At 47.9% G+C, this 20950-nt stretch overlaps 1 protein-coding gene across 1 annotated transcript in view; it reads left to right on the forward strand.

Moving 5' to 3' along the window:
* The window catches only part of LOC129709642 (potassium voltage-gated channel subfamily KQT member 4-like), a 221444-nt gene that overhangs the window by 189373 nt on the left and 11121 nt on the right, over positions 1-20950 (forward strand). Inside the window, exons 9-10 of the mRNA XM_055656124.1 lie at positions 7461-7671; positions 8595-8697. Coding sequence (XP_055512099.1) covers positions 7461-7671; positions 8595-8697 — 314 coding nt within the window. The remainder of the gene's footprint in view (positions 1-7460; positions 7672-8594; positions 8698-20950) is intronic.

Genomic DNA, 20950 nt, shown 5'->3' on the forward strand with positions numbered 1-20950 from the left:
AGTAGGCAATTCGGTCCTTCGAGCCAGCACCGCCATTCAATGTGATCATGGCTGATCATCCCCAATCAGTACCCCGTTCCTGCCTTCGCCCCATATCCCCTGACTCCGCTATCTTTAAGAGCCCTATCTAGCTCTCTCTTGAAGGATCCAGAGAACCGGCCTCCACCGCCCTCTGAGGCAGAGAATTCCACACACTCACAACTCTCTATATGAAAAACTGTTTCCTCATCCGTTCTAAAAGGCTTACCCCTTTTCTCAAACAGTCCCTGGTTCTGGACTCCCCCAACATCGGGTACATGTTTCCTTCCACTAGCGTGTCCAAACCCACAATAATCTTATATGTTTCAATCAGATGCCCTCGCATCCTTCTAAACTCCAGAGTGTACAAGCCCAGCCGCTCCATTCTTTCAACATACGACAGTCCTGCCATCCCGGGAATTAACCTTGTAAAACTGCGCTGCACTCCCTCAATAGCAAGAATGTCCTTCCTCAAATTAGCTGCCCTTTCGTCAAACAGAGAAGCAACCATTAACCATGAAGCCTACACTTCTCCATCCCCAATTACCCAGAGCAGTCCGTTCTCTCGCGACAGGTAACTGGGTCCCTGGCTGTGATTCCGTTAACGAGGGGGCTAGAAGGGTCGGGTAGGGTGTTGGTTCACTACCAATCCTGGCCACAAGCCCATCGCAGAGGTGCCAGTACAAGGTAACTAGGTTATACGGCAGCTGTACTAACTATGGGCTCAGGCAGGTCATTCAGTTAACAACCCCACCCTCCCAGTACTATGCTGCCTTCATCCCACACACCTCCACCTCTTAATCACCCCGTCTCTGGATCATGTTCACTCTCTCCATCCCGGGCCATTGTCTCTGCTTCTCCCTCACAGAGCCAGTCACTCCCTTCCCAAACAAACTGCAATGATGACGGTCCTCATCTATCCCTGACACGGTACGGATGGATAGGAAGGAAATGCAGATGCTGGTTCATACTGAAGATAGACACAAAATGCTAGAGTAACCCCCACCTCTACCTTACAGTCTGAAGAAAGGTCCCGACCAGAAACATCACCTATTCCTTTTCTCCAGCGATGCTGCCTGACCCGCTGAGTTACTTCAGCACCTTGTGTTTATCTATGGTTTAGTTGGAACCAGCCATGTGAGCAGCAACCTCTGTGAGATGGGGCAGGTATCACATGTGCAGTGCCAGTGATGCTGAAGAGTATCTCCCCCTCTCCTGTCCTCCTCCTAGGCGGCCATGAGGTTGTGGGGGAAATTCCCGCTGCATATTGCCCAAATCCCAGCCCACCCCGCACAAATCCTCCCACGCCTCACCTTTACTCTGCCTCTGTCTTTCCCCAATGTAGTGGAATTAGTGGTCTCTCCATAAGGGTTGCGGGGGGGGGGGGGGGGGCGGAAGTCTACAGAGACTGGGGTGAGGACACACACTGCTCAACATGGGCTATGCATTCAGTGACTCTCTCTGTGGGACACAGTCTTCTCGAAGTAGACCACTTGCTCAGGGGTCATCAGCTCTAGCAATGCCTGCTCCCAGCAGCAGGGGGCAGCCTGATTCCATATCTCCCAGGTTCAGGTCCCAAAGCAGAATCACAGCAGTAAACCCTCGCAATTACAGACCTCTATAAAATGGATTTCGGTTTTAGCGGATTGAGGCATCCGTTCGTGGTGGTGGGCGATCGGGTACTGGAAAGGCAGCCTGGTGCACGGCGTGTGTGGCCGAGGGCTCTGAATTTCCCGGCCTGTTAATCACCACTGGTTTAACACCCCCCCTTACCCCCCCTCCCCTCTCCCCACCGACACTGTGTTTCTTCCCACCTAGCCTTGGATTAAACTAGTTAAGAGTTATAGCAGACAATGGATAATAACGACACCATCTCCCCCTTGGTCCATCGTATTGAGGATTTACCTTATTCAGAACTATAACCAAACCACTTACAACTTCATTGCTAACCCTGTCTGCTCCTCTCATCATTAAATAAACTGGTTCAAATACATTTTTAGCTAATAATTCTGTGGAAAGAGTAACCCGTGGTTTGTGGATAAGCGTCATGAGTAAAACGAGAAATGGACCAAGTCATGCTTTGACAGCCTATCCACTTTTGGACAACTTGGTCAGCATGGGCAATTCGGGCCGAAGGGCCTGTTTCCATTCTGTACGACTCTGTAACACTGTATCTGCTTGAATGATTTAATCCCCTAATATGTGCAATAACATTATACTTTTATTTTCTTCTTGACTCCTAGTAATCTCTTTAGTATTAAAAAGAATCTCTTCCGGATTCAGACCACACGGAAACAGAGGTATCAGGCGCTGGGATGGGTCACGTAATATTTGGAATGCCGGCTAATTGATTCTGCATGTACCCTGTATCCTCAGCACCAGACTCCTTGCATCAGCCCATGATGGAGACTCGCTTGCTCTCCCTGAGGTGGACTCTTAGATGCTTGATACCAAATGACTATTTATGCCTGGTTTCTGCATGGGTAATGATGGGGTTATTCCTTTGATAATCTATTGAAAGCCGACGCTAATTGATGATGAATCTGGAGTTCCAGGCTGTTCCCAGGGCTTTCCTGCTGTCTGTACGTTGAAACCGCTTGCGTTCCGCAACTTCCTACCAGCCCAACTCTTCAAGTGGAGGAAGCTCCTAATTCAGTGATTCAATTATACTTTATTGTCACGTGTACCTAGTTACAGTGAAATGCTTTGTTTTGCATACAACCCGGTAAAATCGTACACACGCCCTCACCCAGACAGTACACAAGAGTCGCCACGTTTCCGGTGCCAACAGAGTTACAACAGTTCACCAAGCAGTCCTTCCTTCTGTCTGCCCCTTCCTTCTCACCAGCCCCTCACCCGGCCTCTCTTCCGTTTTGGTCAACAACCAGCTCTTTGGTCTTCTGACGTTGGGGACTAGGTTGTTTTTGTGTACAGTTTTCTAGCTTGCCCTGCATCCCATATGACTTAATCTTTGAGACTACTCCACTATTTAATCTTTGAGACTACTATAACAAAGATCTTTGATAGAGTAGTACATGGTGGAGTAGTCTCAAAGATTAAGTCACATGGGATGCAGGGCAAGCTGGCAAATTGAATACAAAATTCCCTTGAAGGTGGGAGGTAGAATGGTAGTGGATGGGTGTTTTTTTTGCACTGGTGGCCTGTAACAAATCGTGTTTTTTGTTATTTACATTAACGATTTGGATCTGAATGGAGATGGCTTGGTTAGTAAGTTTGAGGATAGCACTAACATTGGGTGGTATAGTGGAGCATGAAGAAGGTTACCTGAGGTCTTGATCATCTGGGCCAATGGGTCGAGCATTGGAGTTGAATTCAGATAAATGGCAAGTGTTATATTTTGGTAAAACAAACCAGGGCCTGATTCACATAATAAATGATAGGACCCTGGGCAGTGTTGTAGAGCGGAGAGACTTAGGCATTTAGGCATGTACTATAGGTACATCGTTCTATGAAAGTGTTGATACACCTAAGCACGGCGGTGAAGAATGTGTTTAGCACAATTGCCTTTGTCAGTCGTGGTCCTGAGTACAGGAATTGGGCCGTCATGGTCCAACTGTACAAGGCATTGGAAGGCACCCTGCTATAGGCAGGATATCATTAAACGGCAAAAGGTGCAAAAAAAGCTTCACGAGGATGTCATCTGATCTGGATGATTTCAGTTAGATGAAGAAGATGGATAACCTAGGAATAGAATGTGAGAAGGTGCATTTTGGTAAGAATAAGGACAATGCAGAATAAAAAATACTGTACTAAAAGGAGTCCAGGAGCAGAGGGACATGGGAATGGCTGCACTGATCATTGATTATGTCAGACACAAAGTGTTGGAGTAACTCAGCGGGTCAGGCAGCATCTCTAGAGAACATGGAACGGTGACAATTTGGGCAGCCCCTAGTTTATACATTGAATTGAACCTGCTTTGTTGAGAAAGAACTATAGACATATACTATTACCAACATTATTAATAAAGACATAGGTTTTGAAATCAGCCATGCTGAACCTTTACAACATGACTCAAGCTCAATTGCAGTCTCATCTTTAGTTCTGATCGCCACAATGTAGAAAGGTTGTGAACACATCAGATGAGATACACAAGTGTACAAGAATGGTTTCTGGGATGAAGGAGTGAGATACAAGGGTAGATTGGAGATGTCGAGCCAGTTTTGTGCAGAGAAGAGAAGTCTCCGGGCGGATTGGATAGGTATCTAACATGGATAATGGGAGGCGGTTCCCATTGCTGGATGGGCAGGAGGCCATGTAAAAGCAAGAGAGAAGAAGGGAGAAAAATCAGAGGTGAGCTGACAAAAGCATTGTTATACAGCACATGGATGGAATCTGCAATGCACAGCCTGCTGGTTGCATCAAAATGCTTCTCTAGTTATTCATCTGAAAACTCTCTGGTAACTTTCTGACCACAGATGTTAGACTCGATGGCGTAGTTCCCAGGCTTTTCCCTGCATTCCTTCTTAAATAGAAGTACCTGTACAACATTTTCCACCCTCCAATCTACTGACACCTGACCAGCTTGTAATGATGACTCTTTCTACAAATGTTTGAAAGTTTCCCACTTGCCGAGCAACCTATTCCTGCTAACCATTTCACTGAACCTCCCTGGCGTATCTGGTATTGAGGTTCCACTTGTTGTGCGTATGATTGAAATCCAAGCCCTGTAATTCACTTGGCCAGCTTTGATGTGCATAGAGTTTAACGGCAGCATTAAGTCTTCACAAAAAAACGATTACAGCCTTAAATCATACTTTGTGTTCATTGCAACTGGAACATGGTTGTATATGTTTACTGTGAAGCAGCTCACACACGGCATACATCTTTGCAAAGTACCAAGCTGCTTCTCCTTCATGAAGATAATGCTATACCCACACAGTGTAGCCATGGACAAGGAACCAGGTGCCTGGGACAGGGACAGGGAACTAGGTGTCTAGGACGTTATCTGAATCTGAATCTGAACTAGGTGTCTAGGACAGGGACAAGTCTTCAAGTTGTTTCACCAGCAGGTACATTTGAGATTTGTTTGTTGGTGCAATGATCCGCAGAACCTTAGGCTGGGAAAGGTTTCAGGATGTTGTGAACATTTCAGGAGGTAAAGGCATTGGGAAACTCGAAGGGCATCTGTTGTAGTGTCACTAGGCCATCAGCTCTCTGAAACTCCACCGGCACCAGGTACCTGGCAGGAAGCCCCTGCGGCTTGCACTGACCTGTCCTCCGTATGGAGGTTGGGCGGAGAGACATGCCGGAGACAGGTGTATGTTGATATGAACATCAGTGTCTGTTCATGAGATGACTGTGTATCTCTGCTGTATGAGTGGCCCAGTGGCCCGAGTAGGTGTGAGATTGTCAGGACTGCCACATGAGGTGGGTACTGCCCCACTGATGCTGCCCACAGATGCAGTGCAATACCAGTGGCACAGGTTGGCAGTGGTAGAGTTGCAGTCTCACAGCGCCAGAGACCCAGGTTCGCTGCTGACTACGGGTGCTGCCTGCATGGAATTTGCATGTTCCTCCTGTGACCGCGTGGGTTCTCCCCGGGTGCTCTGGTTCCCCCCCACTTTCCAAAGATGTGCAGGTGCGTGGGTTAATTAGCTTCTGTAATTACCCCGTAGAGCATAGGATAGAACTAGTGTCCGAGGTGATTGTTGGTCGGCACAGACTCAGCGGGCCAAAGGGCCTGTTTCCACACTGTATCTCTCAACTAAACTCCCAAATGCCATTGTTACCCACCCACACAATGGTTGAGTTACCAGTCCCCGCCGTTTTGACAGATCTAGACATGATGTCAGTTTACATTGGTTCAACCCACTGCAGAAATCTTGTTTATCAAGTACCAATGGCTGATCGAGATATGACACCAGACTAATGTAGGATTAGTGTGATTGGGTGATTAATGGCCGATGTAGACTCGATGGACCGAAGGGCCTGCTTCCGTGGCGCCAGGATTACAAAGTCATGAGGACAAAATGTGTGGTGTCCAGTGACTGAGGCTCAATCTCACGGCCAGATTCAATCAGCCTGTCCCATAATGTGTGCTCTGTTCCAAGCTCCACCTGTGGCTCTGTGGAAGCACTGGGGATTTCCCTGCTGGACTATGTGCATCTACGAGGCTTTGTCTCCTGGTTTGTCCCTTTATGCTTCCCCTCCTGGCCATGATCCTGCAGGTGACTGAGGCACCATGCCCCGGTTGCCGTTTGGTTGAACGATTTTCCGCTCACTGGCATCTGCATGTTGATCCATTGTATGCCCTCAGCAATGTGACCTTCCTTTCTCCACCCAGCCCTGGGTTGGGCAGAAACTGCTTCCCTCTGTCCACCTCTTCGCCAAATATTAGTATTCTAAACACACTTTTGAATTGGTGAATTAGATCTTAATTTTTCTAACTTATGCAAGGAGATATCCTGGGCTTCAGTGCATTGGCAGTAAAACCTTGTGTTGCAAGATCAACTGGTGAAGAAATCATTAATGGCAATTTTGGGAACAAATCTAATAACCCCAACTCACTGAGGCTCAGAACATATCCTATTTATACCACATGTTACAGATATCTATATACAATCCGATCTGGTTCACAGATCATCTATGGTCTGGAAATTTTCATTATTTTGCAACTTTGAGTCCAGTTGGAAGATAATGAACCTTTAAGCTTTTCCCTTTTGGAAAACGATTGGGCTTGGAGTTGAGGGGCATGTATAGACGTGAGGGTTGTGACGGTGGCACGCTGATACTGCTGCTGCCTTGCAGAACCTGGGACCCCCAGGTTCGACCCTCACCTCGGGTACTGTCTGTGTGGCGTTTGCATGCTCTCCCAGGTGGGTTTCCTCCGGGTGCTCCGGTTTCCCCACACATCTCAAGCATATACGTGCCAGGATGTTTATTGGCCACTGTAAATTGCCCCGAATGCACCATGGAAAGGTGAAGCGTATATGAGACAGAGGGAATAGGATGGATAGGATTGCTCTGTTGGGGGCTGGCATGGGACCAATGGGCTGAATGGCCTCCTCCACTTTAACGAGTAAGTATGACTCCAGTATAGTGCCCCCGGTGGTGAAGGTTTACTCCAGGTGGCCACCACTTAACAATGAGGAGTGTAAAAGTTAAAAATGGGCATGAGGGTGAATCCTTTCCATATTTTATTTGAAATGCAAGATTAATAATCACAAAGAGTTGGTGATTATATCTACTTTTGGATATATATTTAAATGGAGGTGTGATTCCCAGTGTGAGGGGACTTCCCAGATCTTCAGAAACATTCTGTTATCCATGGATACGTTGCTCTGACTTCTAAGTGTGGTATAAATACACTTTAAACGTATAAAGGTATTGTTCTTCACAAGAGGGTTGCATTGCCATTGGGTAACAACCTCAGCCGATGCAGGAGCCCTTCACACTTTGCTCTGCCTTGTTTCAGTAACCAGAGGCTGGGCTTCAGAGACAGGATGAAGATGAACAGCCCGGCCCTTCAGAGTATGCGGAACAAGCAGGCGTCGACACCGAGCATCCAGCGCAGCCCCAGCACGGAGAATGCGGCGCAGGCCAGTCCCACCAAGGTGCAGAAGAGCTGGAGTTTCAACGACAGGACACGCTTCCGGGCCTCGCTCCGCCTCAAACCCAGAGCCACCGTGGAAAGTAAGGTCCCGCCGCTCACAGCTCAACAGTGGCGCAGCACGGTGGCGCAGCGGGTAGAGCTGCTGCTTCACAGCGCCAGAGACCCGGGTTCAATCCTGCCCTCGGGTGCTGTCTGTGTGGAGTTTGCACGTTCTCCCGGTGACTGCGTGGGTTTCCTCAGGGTGCTCTGGTTTCCTCCTACATGCCAAAGACATCCCAAAGGGTTTATAAATTAATTGGGATCTGTAAATAGCGCACACTACTCGCAGTGGTACACACAACCCCAGTGGTACACACAACCCCAGTGTTACACACAACTCCAGTTGTACACACAACCCCAGTGTTACACACAACCCCAGTGTTACACACAACCCCAGTTGTACACACAACCCCAGTGGTACACACAACCCCAGTGGTACACACAACCCCAGTGGTACACACAACCCCAGTGGTACACACAACCCCAGTGGTACACACAACTCCCAGTGGTACACACAACCCCAGTGTTACACACAACCCCAGTGTTACACACAACTCCAGCTGTACACACAATCCCAGTGGTACACACTACTCCCAGTGGTACCCCAGTGTTACACACAACCCCAGTGTTACACACAACCCCAGTGGTACACACAACCCCAGTGTTACACACAACCCCAGTGGTACACACAACCCCAGTGGTTACACACAACCCCAGTGGTACACACAACCCCAGTGGTACACACAACCCCAGTTGTACACAGTGGTACACGTGGCTCCAAATGTTACACATAACTCCCTCCATTACACAACAATTGCAGGAGTGGATCGTCACCATGTAATACTGGGGACATCACAAGTGACACAATCTCCGTGACCTGTGGGTGGGGTGTGGACCCGTTGCCATGACTGCCCTGCTCCGGCACGTTGAGATGTGATGTCCATCTCCTTGCTTTTCTCTCCAGCGGAGAATGTGGGAGATGACAGCTACGACGAGAAGGCCTTTCACTGCGACATCAGCATGGAGGATGCCAAGCCCATTGTGAAGACCCTTATCCGGGCCATCAGGTTAGTTCTGCTGTGTGAGACGGGTCTCGAAGGAAACCGCTGTGTTTCCATAAGCATAAAGAAAAGTCTGGGTATTGAGTAACTACTGGCAATCTGGTAGTGTTTAAGAAGCTTTTAGAAAGGCACGTGGATATAGAGAGTTTGTAGAATGTGAATTATGTGCAGGCAGAGGAGATTTGTTTACCTTGGCAACATGTTCAGCACAGACATTATGGGCCGAAGGGTCTGTTGCTGTGCTGTACCGGCTTCCAACATGCTGAGTTCGCCTTGTGAAGTGGAGTTATAAAGTCATACAGCACATAAGCAGGTCCTTCGCCCCACTAAATATATGCCAGCTGATATCCACCTAGTTACAGTAATTCCATTTCATTCTCCCTATATTCCCATCAATTCCCTCCCTCCCTGCACACTCAGGGCATAGTCTGAAGAAGGGTCTCGACCCAAAACGTCACCAATTCATTCTCTCCAGAGATGCTGCCTGCCCCGTTGAGTTACTCCAGATTTTTGTATCTATTTACAGAGGCCATCTAACATATCAACCCACATGTCTTTGGGCAGTGGGAGAAAACCGGAGCACTCGGAGGAAACTCACATGGTCACCGTGAGAATGTGAAAACTCCACACAGGCAGCACCCAAGGTCAGGATTGAACCTGGGTCTCTTGTGCGATGAGGCAGCAGCTCTACCAGTTGCGCAACTGTGCCGCTCATTTATAGAGTTCGAGGTGCTCATAGATCCCTGGCTCCTTTACAAGACAGGTGTAAAGACACAGAAGGAAACGGCTGGTGAAAATGAAACTGTTCTGCTGAATGAAACTGGATCCAGCTGCAAACATCAGCCGGACTCGCCCTGAGCCAAAAACACGGGGCAAGATTCTGCTCCACACTGCCCACTAGTGGCCCTGCACGTACAGCTGAGATCCATCGCCCACTGCCTCAACGTGTGAGCTGTGTCTAAACCTCGGATCACTGGAGGTCTTTGTCAGTTCAAACTCTGCAGGGGGCTTTTCAAATGTTTCTGCACGTCACCTTGAGACGTTTAAAACAGCAGAAAAATACTTAAATAATTGATAGACACAAAAAGCAGGAGTAAATCAGCTGGTTCAGACAGCATCTCCGGAGAAAAGGAATAGGTGATGTTTCGGGTCGAAACTGAGAGACGGGAAAGGGAAACATGAGATATAGACGGTGATGTAGAGAGATGTAGAACAAATGAATGGAAGGTACACAAAAAAGTAATTATGATACAGCCCATTGTCAGCTGTGGGCTTGGTGAAAACAAGTTACAGACAATGAAACTCACCAGGACGATACATTGATACATTTAACGCACGGTACAAAGCACGGTTAACTAATCTATGTAGCATTGGTATTGGTTTATTATTGTCACCTGTACCAAGATACAGTGTAAAGGGCCTGTCCCACTTGGGCGTCATTTGCACGTCATTTACGCGACATCATTTACGCGTCACGATGCGTCATCGTGCACGTGATGCATGCATGGTGCGCATTACGCTCGCATGCTGCGCATTACACGCACACGGTGCGTGATGACGTAGGCAGTGACGCACGGTCACGAGCGCCGCCCCAGGATTTTGGGATTCACATAATCTTCGCGTGCCGTCTGCGTGACGCGCAAATGATGCCCAAGTGGGACAGGCCCTTAAAGCTTTTGATATCATGCTCTCCAGTTAAATCAGATCATCCTTTGCATGAGTATGCAAGTACAACAGGTAGTGCAAAGAGAAAAATACCCGAGTGCAGAAAATAATTTCATAGCATTGCAACAGTAATAGTTACTGTTACAGGGGGAAAAGTTCAGCATCCACAATGAAGGTAGGTTGGAAGATTGGGGCTACCCCCTAATTTGTGGTACAACCATTCATTCGTCTGATAACAGAGGGCAGAGGTTGCTCCTGAGTCTGGTGGTACATGTCTTCAAGCTTTTGATCCTTTAGCTGATGAGAGAGGGGAGAAGTGAGAATGACTGTGTGAAAATGGTTATGTTGGCTGTTCTTCTGAGAGCTTGAAGTGTGGATAATCTATAATGGTCTGTATGACAGACTGGGCTACATACACAACTGTACAAGTCCTTGCAGTCTTGGGCACAGCTGGTCTCAAACCAAACTGATGCAACCGGACAGTACGGTTTCTATGACGAGACGTGCCGTAGAGGCATTGAGTGCATTTTTGGCCATGGTTTCAATGTGATTGGTCCATGACGGATTGTTGATAACATTGATGCCAAGGAACTTGAAGCTCTCAACCGTTTCCACTTCGCCACCATTGATGCCGATTGGGGCATGTACTACACTTCCTGAAGTCAATAACGAGCTACTTGGCTTTGTTGACACCGAGGGAGAAGTTGGTGTCTTGATACCATGTCTCTGAGCTCTCTATCCCCTTTCTCTACGCGGTCTCATCACTGGTCAAGATATAGTAATTAAAATTAAAAATGAAGAAATATTTACCTCCGTTTCTCTTTTGCACAAGGTGTTGTACTCCGAGTGTTAGGGCGACACAGTGGCCTCAGGGCTCCATGGGCTCAGTGCTGATTCTGGGGGCGGAGGAAGAGGATGGTTCTGACCTCCTGGATGTTCTATTAGATGAATCGCTTGAAAGACACAGCATGGAAACAGGCCCTTTGTCCCATCAAGTCCACGCCGACCACCGATCACCCATTCAATGCTAGTTCTATGTTATCCCACTTTCCCATTCCCAACACACTAGGGACAATTTACAGAGGGTCAATTAACCTACATACTTTTGGATGTGCGGGGAAACCGGTGGCCTGGAGGAAACCCACATGGTCACGGGGAGAATGTGCAAACTCCACGTGGACAGCACCCGCGGTCAGGATCAAACCAATGTCTCTGGCACTGTAAGGAAGCAACTCTACCGCTTCTCCTCTATGACCCCCCTTGCCTCTTCCAGAACATTCCAAAGCACTTCAGACACGCTCAGTAGATGCGAAAGGTATTTAGATTTGTAAAAGGAACAGCATAGGTGTGGTGGGCTGAAGGGCCTGCTTCTGACCCATATAAACTCTATGCTTCACAACTAAAGTAGATCTCGTTATGGCTGTTGTTGTAGGAAGTGCCGCAGACAATTCCTCTGCAGCATAAACAGCAGAGTGATCGTGAGCCCATGACTTGCGTTGGAAATGTTGATGAAGGCAAGGCAGGAACAGGACACAGTGAGGAGGGAGGGGAGCTTCCTCTCCCCTAAAAGCAATGCTGGAGTGGTGGGGGGAGGGCAGGGCGATGGGGGGGGGGGGGGGGGGGGTGCACTGACATTTCCAGAATCTACCGCTCTTGGAGGTACTGTGGAGCCGGGAGTTAAAGAGGATGTCAGAGTGCACACTTCCTGACTCCACTCAGGATGTCCTGGTAATCAAGGCCAAGTTATTAGAGGTGTTTATCACATAATGCTGGAATCAGATACAATGATAATGTTAAAGAGGCATTGGACAGATATTTAAATAGACAAGGCCTAAAAGGATATGGACCTAGAGTGAGCAAATGGGATTCATGTAGATGAACCAAAGGGTTGGCAGGAATGCGGTTGGCCGAATGGCCTGTTTCTTTGTTGTACATCTACGACTTTAAGGTTTCACTCACTGACTCTTGTCTACCTGTCACTTTTTTATGAAATACATTGTATGAATCTTTCCAGATAATTCACTAAACCTAGAAATCTCCTTGTTATTTTCAGGATGTTATCAATTATGATACTTCCATACAGTCCGATTCAATAGATTGATCAATGTATTACCAATGATCTTAACTCAGCAAACTCAGCATGGAGACGTAACTTTACCAAAACCAGCCTCAGTCACACTAACGATCAGCCAGAGAACTCTTCAGCTCGTGAGAGAATTGATGGACAAGCCTCCTCTGAGCCCCTGTTATCCCTTAGTTACTGTTCATGGCTTATTGCTGTGTCCCCACATTGCAGCAGTGACTATGTTTCGAACATACTTTGCTGGCAGCTATATGCTTTGTTGGAGGCAGTTGTGATTTGTGTCAGGTGTGCAAACCACCGAATGGTATCCTTGAGGAATGATGTGTTATTGATTGGAAGGAAGGATCTTCAGAGGGCCCAGACATTCTCTGTCACAGAAGGTAGTTGAGGCCAGTTCATTGGCTATATTTAAGAGGTGTGTGAGTTAGATGTGGCCCTTGTGGCTAAAGGGATTAGGGGGTATGGAGAGAAGGCAGGTACAGGATACTGAGTTGGATGATCAGCCATGATCATATTGAATGGCAGTGCAGGCTCGAAGGACCGAATGGCCTACTCCTACACCTATTTTCTATGTTTCTAACTAACTGATCATATGAGGGAAGACTTCCAACTGCCAGGAACTCAGTGGCTTGGGAAGACTGAGATCACAGCCTCCAGGCACTGTAGTAACTCTGTCTTTGACCTGTTCCACTCCCAGTCACCGCCCGGGCCTGAAGCAGGCTGCTTGGAGGCTTGGCATCACATCTGACGTCAAGCAGAAATTACAAACCGCGCACCTCAGAGGATCAGGTACCAGTAAGAGTCGACTTCTAAAATATGTCCCTTCCCGCTGATCAGCTCCAGGTATAAGCATTTTACATTAACTTTTGTCCCTCTCCTGGTCTTACATCGATGCTGACATCCACCCTTCATCCCAGCGCTTCCTGTCTGACTAGGGTTCCTGATGGTCTACTCTATCTCTGCCTCTCATAATCAGGTCTCACAGTGAGCGGTACTGTAGAGGTGCTGCCAGGGACCCGGGTTCGATCCTGACCTTGGATGTTGATTTTTTGCCGAGTTTGCACATTCTCCCAGTGACAGCGTGGGTTTCCTCTGGGTGCTCCGGTTTCATCCCATATCCCAAAGACGTTTAAATTGGTCCTAGTGTGTAGGAAGTGGATGGGAAAGTGAGATAACAGAGAACTAATGTGATGGTCGGTGAGGATGTGGTTGGCCAAGGGCCTGTTTCCATGCTGTACCTCTAAACAAAACTAAGTCTCCCCTCAACCTCAGACACCCAGAGAAAACAATCCAAGCTTGGAATGAGATTGCCTCAGGTTCAATGTGTAACAGGCACACTTCTTACACTGACAGGTAGCCCTGTTACATCTGACCAAATGGACTTAAACCCAGAATTAATCATCATTGTTTCATTGCTTTATTGTTTCAATACAACTTTTATTTTGCGGAGGCAAACATACCAATTCAGAAAACCATCAGCGTTTATCCTAGGTTACACAAAAAAGCTGGAGAAACTCAGCGGGTGCAGCAGCATCTATGGAGCGAAGGAAATAGGCAACGTTTCGGGCCGAAACCCTTCTTCAGACTGATCGGGGGCGGGGGTGGGTGGGGACAAGAAAGGGAAAAGGAGGAGTAGCCCGAAGGCTGGGGGATGGGAGGAGACAGCAGGGGGGCTGAGGAAGGGGAGGAGACAGCAAGGACTAACAAAATTGGGAGAATTCGATGTTCATGCCCCCGGGATGCAGACTCCCCAAACGGAATATGAGGTGCTGTTCCTCCAATTTCCGGTGCTGCTCGCTGTGGCCATGGAGGAGACCCAGGACAGAGAGGTCGGAGACGGAGTGGGAGGGGGAGTTGAAGTGCTGAGCCACCGGGAGGTCAGCTTGGTTATTGCGGACCGAGCGGAGGTGTTCGGCGAAACGATCGCCCAACCTCCGCTTGGTCTCACCGATATAGATCTGCTGACATCTAGAGCAGCGGACGCAATAGATGAGGTTGGAAGAGATGCAGGTAAACCTCTGTCGTACCTGGAACGATTGCTTGGGTCCTTGAACGGAGTCGAGGGGGGAGGTAAAGGGACAAGTGTTGCATCTCTTGCGGTTGCAAGGGAAAGTGCCCGGGGAGGGGGTGGACCGAGAGGGAAGGGAAGAATTGACAAGGGAGTTATGGAGGGAGCGGTCTTTGCAGAAGGAGATGGGAAGATGTGGCGATGGGGGGAGATGGGAAGATGTGGCGAGTGGTGGGGTCACGTTGGAGGTGGCGAAACTGACGGAGGATTACTTTTTGTATGTGACGGCTGGTGGGGTGAAAGGTGAGGACTAGGGGGACTCGGCCCTTGTTGCGAGTGCGGGGATGGGGAGAGAGAGCAGTGTTGTGGGGTATGGAGGAGACCCTGGTGCGAGCCTCATTTATGGTGGAGGAGGGGAACCCCCGTTCCCTGAATAGTGAGGACATTTCAGATGTCCTGGTGTGGAACGCCTCATCCGTGGAGCAGATGCGGCGTAGACGGAGGAATTGGGAGTAGGGGATGGAGTCCTTACAGGAAGCAGGGTGGGAAGAAGTGTAGTCCAGATAGCCATGGGAGTCAGTGGGTTTATAGTGTATGTCGGTCAGAAGTCTATCACCTGCGTTTATCCTAGCTTGAGCATAGAGTCACGTGGACATGATGACAGTCAGAAACCAGCAGGAACCACTGTGGGGACAGCCGGAAACACCAAGTGATTGTTTTTGGGAAAGTTTGTGTTTGCCGTGTTCGTCGCTGCTCTGGGCTGGACTTCCATCCGGAAAACCTCATTAGCCGTCTGCTTTGTGTACTTTGTTATTTTGGCCCCTGACCTACATCTTCTTTTATCCCGCAGGTAGTTCCAGATAGCTTTAAGAGGAAAACAAGGAAGTTTAAAGGAGATGTTCAGAGCAAATCTTTTACACTGAGAGTGGCGGGGCCAGGGGTGGTGGTGGAAGCAGATACGATAGTGGTGCTTAATAGCAAGAGCGGAACTCGCTATCAAAACATGGAGGGGACCAGGGGACACAATTTTTTGCTGGCCACGCGCGCATGCGCACACTCACACACACACTCGCGTGCGAGGCTTCGGAGGCTCAATCCAGCGCTAAATGCAACTCAACTCTGCCTGTCTCACCGGGTTAACTACAGCCCTGTCTGGACTGATGGGATACCAGCGCTGCTTCTCCACGCTGGCCATATTTCCCGCAAGTCCAGGAAGGGCTGTAGGCACACCTGGCAGGACAGGCAGAGTTGAGCTGGGTTTAGCACTGCTTCTCTGGGGGCACTGTGCCCGTCTGACTCCCGACCAAAGATCCTATAGCGAAGGATTTTTGCTGCCAGCCTCTCTGGCCACCCATGGGGAGGCACTCAGGAGGGGACGGGACAGCGCCGGAGACCCGGCCGGGATCGATCCTGGCTGCGGATGAAGCGCAGGTCTGTGCCACATCTCCCTCCTCCAATCATGTCATTGAATCATCATGTCCTGCCCCCATTGCCTGCTGACCGACGTCTCTCTCGTCCATCAGTCCCACCCCCACTGTCTCGCGGAAAGTGGAGATTTCACCGGGTTTTAAAATCCGGATCACAAAAACTTGGGGAGGATGTCCCCCACCTCTCAAAACATGGGGGGATGTCCCCCCTCTGGCCCCCCCCCGGGTTTTCCGCCCCTGCTTAATAGGCTTTTGGATAAGCATGTGGAAGTGTGGGGAATGGAGGGATATGAATCATGTAAAGGTAGATGAGATCAGTTTAACTTGGCATCATGTTCGGCACAAGCATAGTGGGCCGAAGGGCCCTCTACTGTACTGCAATGTACTGTACTGTTCAGTTCTATGTTAAGAGTCGTTATAGTGACTTTAGTCAAGTTTTCAATGAGAATATAACTCCAAATAAAGAAAATACCACTTCAAATAAAAAGAGCAGTGATGCAGTGTAAACCTTATCAGAACACATTCAGAATATTTGCAACTTTCAGGCAAGCAAGGATTGATGATGGAGCAAATTGAAATAAAATATATTCAGTTTATCTTGATGCTGGTCAGCTTTGGGATGAATCATTAGATCAGCTTCTGTTGAAGGTGACATCCTCACAAGAGCTTCCCTTGTTCATCAACTTGCTGCCGCTTGTAAGTCTTAAAACAGGTCACAGTGAAGCTCTGATCATCGGGAGCACGGACTGAGTGGTGTGCGTGGTGTGTCTGGAACTGGGGTCGAGATCCGGAGAACCATGGGTCAGGAATGTGAGTAGATTTGCAGGTGAAACCAAAGTCCAAAATACTTGTATTATCTCCTGCTCCCTTCAAACCTACCAGATTCACTGCAACATGTGCAGTATACAGAAGAAAGTAAAATAGTAAGATTAAACGAGAACTTACCAGTTTGAAGTTTGATCTGTATTTTATGAGGATTTACGATGAGGGATTACGTGAAGAACCCGCTCAGCACGCATGCGCGGCATACTTCAAAGCAGCGGTGTGGAATCACAGATAGACACAGTTATTGAAGTAAACATAGTAAAGACAAGGAGACATCAGTATATCAGTTTGACCCATATTTATTGAGGGTGGGAGCAGAGGGCACGTAATCCCTCATCGTAACTCCTCATAAAATACAGATGAAACTTAATACTGGTAAGTTCTCGTTTAATCTTACTATTTTACTTCGGAGTCACGTGAGTGATTCCGTGAAGACTTCAAAGCTCTGTGATTTCAAACCGTGTAACAGGTATTATTTCACGCACTGCCGAAGTCCTTGAGGGAGGAAGTGTGTTATTGTAATCAACCAATGAATCTGTTTGTAGAAAAACACAATGGTATTTTTTAACAATAACAATAAAGAAATTAAATTGCTCCCCTGGGCTTAAATTAAATATTTGCAGTCTGTAAAATCTTTTCTGCAAATAAAACAGGTTTTGCCAACGGCTTATTATAGAATTTCTGAACGGTCTTTCCCCCCACCATCCTGCTGTAGCCAGGATGTGGTCTATAAGCACGTCCATTCTTTTAGCCATCGACGTGGATGCTGCCCTGGTGGAATACAATTTGTACATGTTAGTGTTTATCCCAGCAGTTTTTAGCACCTGCTTGAGCCATCTCGCAATGGTTTGGCTTGTCACCCTAAGGTTTTTTATGACTGACCCACAAGGCTTTCCATCTCCCTCGAATATTTTAGTTGTGTCTATGTAGGATAGTAGGTGGGTCATGGCACATAACCGTGGTTCTGGCGGGTAAGCCCGGAATTCCACAACTGCATTAGTTGTTCCTGGCCTGCTCTGTTTGATCAGTCTTTGGATAACGACAGAGATCTGGTCTGGAGCTGTGAGCATGCTGTCCAGTCGCAATAGGTGTAGTGACTGGACCCTCTGTGCAGATACAAGTGACATCAACATGAGTGTTTTTGAGCATAGATTGTTCCAGGTTGAGGGATCTGGCTGGTGGCCATCTCCTGAGGTATGTCAGGACCACACTGACATCCCATGTATGGGTGTACCTTGGTCTAGGGGGTTAGAGTTGTAAATACCCTTCATTAGTTTGACCACCAGCGGTTGCGACCCCATGGCCTGTTGTCCTGGAGCTGGTTTTAAATAGACAGGCAGGGCACTTCTAGCTGTGTTGATGGCTCTGTAGCTGAGTCCTTCATCGTGGTGAAGGTTCGCCAGGAATTCCAGTACGTTGGTAACTGTAGCGGTTGAGTAGGTGGTCCCTGTATCCAAGCAGTACTTCTCCCATTTTTTGATGCTGGACAAGTGCTGTTTTTTAGTGGATGTTCGGAGGGATGCTGACATGGTGTCGATGGTTTGTTATGATAATCCCAGTCCCAGAAGTGGTTTGTGCAGAATCTGCAACCCAGGAGTTTGATTTTTTCATGGCACGGGTGGCTTGCGCCTGACACTGGGTGTTAATAACTCTGGGTCACTGGGGAATACCATCGGAGCTTCAACAACCATGTCATGGAGTATTGGGAACCATGGCTGTGTAGGCCAGTCGGGTACTATCAAAATACCTGAAGCAGAGTCCATTTGCATTGTGCGTAGTCCCGGACTGATGAGGCAGAAGGGTGGAAATGCACAGAAGAAGAATTTCCCCAATCCAGCGCGAACGCATCTACCGCTGCTGCCTGAGGGTCTGGTTCTCAAGCGACATACATAGGTACCTGGTGATTTAGCCTCGATGCAAATAAATCTATATCAGGCGTGCCATATTGCTTGATAACTTTTGCAAAATTTTTTTTGGGGGTTTTAACATCCATTCGATGTTGTTATTAAATTTACGTGACCTGGTGTCTACCACTGTATTTAGCTTACCTCGCAGGTAAGTTGCTGATAGCCAAATATGTCTTTGGACACACCATTGCCAAATTGTGTTGACCAACTTGTCGCATGATACAGATTTTATGCCGCCCATATGGTTAATGTAGGCCACCACCGTAGTATTATCTATTTGTAACCGTACATGCAAGTGATGCATATTTATGCATATGCTTTTAAACCATAAAAGTCACCCAACATCTCTAGATAATTAATGCCCAGTGTAAGTGGTAACGATGACTCTGGGTTAGTCCATCTACTACTTGTGCTGGATATAGAGTTAGTTGCTCCCCAGCCTTGAGCACTGGCATCTGTTTGGATAACTGACGTAGGGTTAGTGATGATAATAGGCTGAAACTATGCCAAACGTTCTCTTGGCAATGTTACAGTCACGTAGACTGAATTAATTGTGAAGCCCAAGTAGTCCATGATAGTGGATGGCTTCAACTTAGATTTATCTGGATGTAAGACAATCCCAGGGTTTCGAATAACTGTTTGGTAGCTGATACAGCTAACATAGTCAATTCCATGGTCTTGCCTACCATTTAAGATATCATCAAGATATGCCATGACAATATGTTTTTGTCTTCTGAATATTGTCAGAGCTGGTTTTAGTGTCTTGGTGAACAATCTTGGCCTGATGTGAACGCATTGGGTAACGCTTTAAACTGCTATAGCTGCCCCATCCAGGTAAATTTCAGGTATCTGCAATGATCCTTGTGAATGGTACTAAATAGTAAACATCTTAAGATGAATGCTTACCATGAAGTATCCTTTGGAATTTAGTTGTTTGGCAGTAACAACCGGTTCCATTTTGAAATGTATATACTTAACAAACATATTTAGTGAAGTTAAGTCAATGATGATGCGACATCCACCATCTTTTTTGGGTTTAGTGAATATATTTGATACGAATTGCAAGGGTTCAGGTTTTCCCATGATACCCTTTGTAATTAGTCTCACCAGTTCAGCTTGTCCCTCTCGTTTCTTTAACGGAGAGGAGAAAAATACCCTCTGGGGTGAATGTTGACCTGGTGGCAATTTTTCTAGTATGAATGTATTTGTATTCACTAATGCCATTGAGTATATACTGATCACTCGTGAAAGACTCCCATGTGTTAGTATTACTCTATATGCTGGTAGGAACCAGACCCACCTACCTCAATGGTTATGGGTATTCTTCTGTTTCCTGCCGGTCCAATGAGTGTTGCACGTCGTCTGACGTGGCGGTGACGTTGGGGGTGGCATATTTTCCATGGGGTCTGCTCTGGGCCCTGGTCTAAAGAAGACTTTCGGTGATAGAATGCGGAACCCGAGCTTTCATCAGTCCCATATGGTAGATGTCGACTGATGGACGCGATGGGGTGCTGCTGCGTAGGAATTGCTGTTTTTGGTTTTCTCATCCCGGCCCTGCCCTGCCCTGCCCTCATGAGCTGAAGGTTTTGTAAAACCTCTTTCATGTCCTTCATATGCTTTGTGAGGTTTTTGCCAAAGAGCAGTGGGTCTGGCTCAGTGGCTGGGGTATGAACAACCCCACAAATGTAGGATTTTTATGGCAGGTCTTATGACTTGTTTACGAAGGTTGTGGTCATCTCCGTATTTGTCCACGGAACGAGGAAAACGATGTGGTGGCTGACGTCAGGCTTTTAACGGCCTCCTGCACGTGGGGTTGCCACGTAGCTGTCCACCACACCTAGCAGCTCTTCCTGTTCCTGCACCCCTTGCATACTGCCGAGATCTTCAGCCATTGCCCCTGTTCTTGACCAGCCCAGTCCTGGTCACCAAAGCTATCCTCTGGAACGGAGGAAGCAATGGACAGTGCACAAGTCGGAGCCACCGGCCGGACGCCTCTTCTGTGGCTTTATATCCAGCCCGCTGCCCAGGCGCTAGCGGGACTGGGTTCGGCACGGTGCCGGGATAGCGGAGCGCTGGGTAAGCCATCGTACTGCCTTGTTGCTGCCACCCCCCCTCCCCCCCAGATGGAACGCTCCTCCGTGGAGTCGAGCGGGGGACAGGTTTGTTCTAGAGCCTTTCTTCTCTGCCGGAAAGCAGAAGGCTCCCTGTGAAAGAAACCCCCGACCTCAGCTTACCTGACAGTCCGTTCTTTCACCTCATGTGACTCCGAAGTAAAATAAAGGTATTAAAAGGAGTAATATACAACAATCCGGAAAACCTTGTTGCCTAGGATTGACCAAAGTCC

The sequence above is a fragment of the Leucoraja erinacea genome, chromosome 26 (genome assembly GCF_028641065.1).
Source record: "Leucoraja erinacea ecotype New England chromosome 26, Leri_hhj_1, whole genome shotgun sequence".
Classification (NCBI taxonomy): Eukaryota; Metazoa; Chordata; class Chondrichthyes; order Rajiformes; family Rajidae; genus Leucoraja; species Leucoraja erinaceus.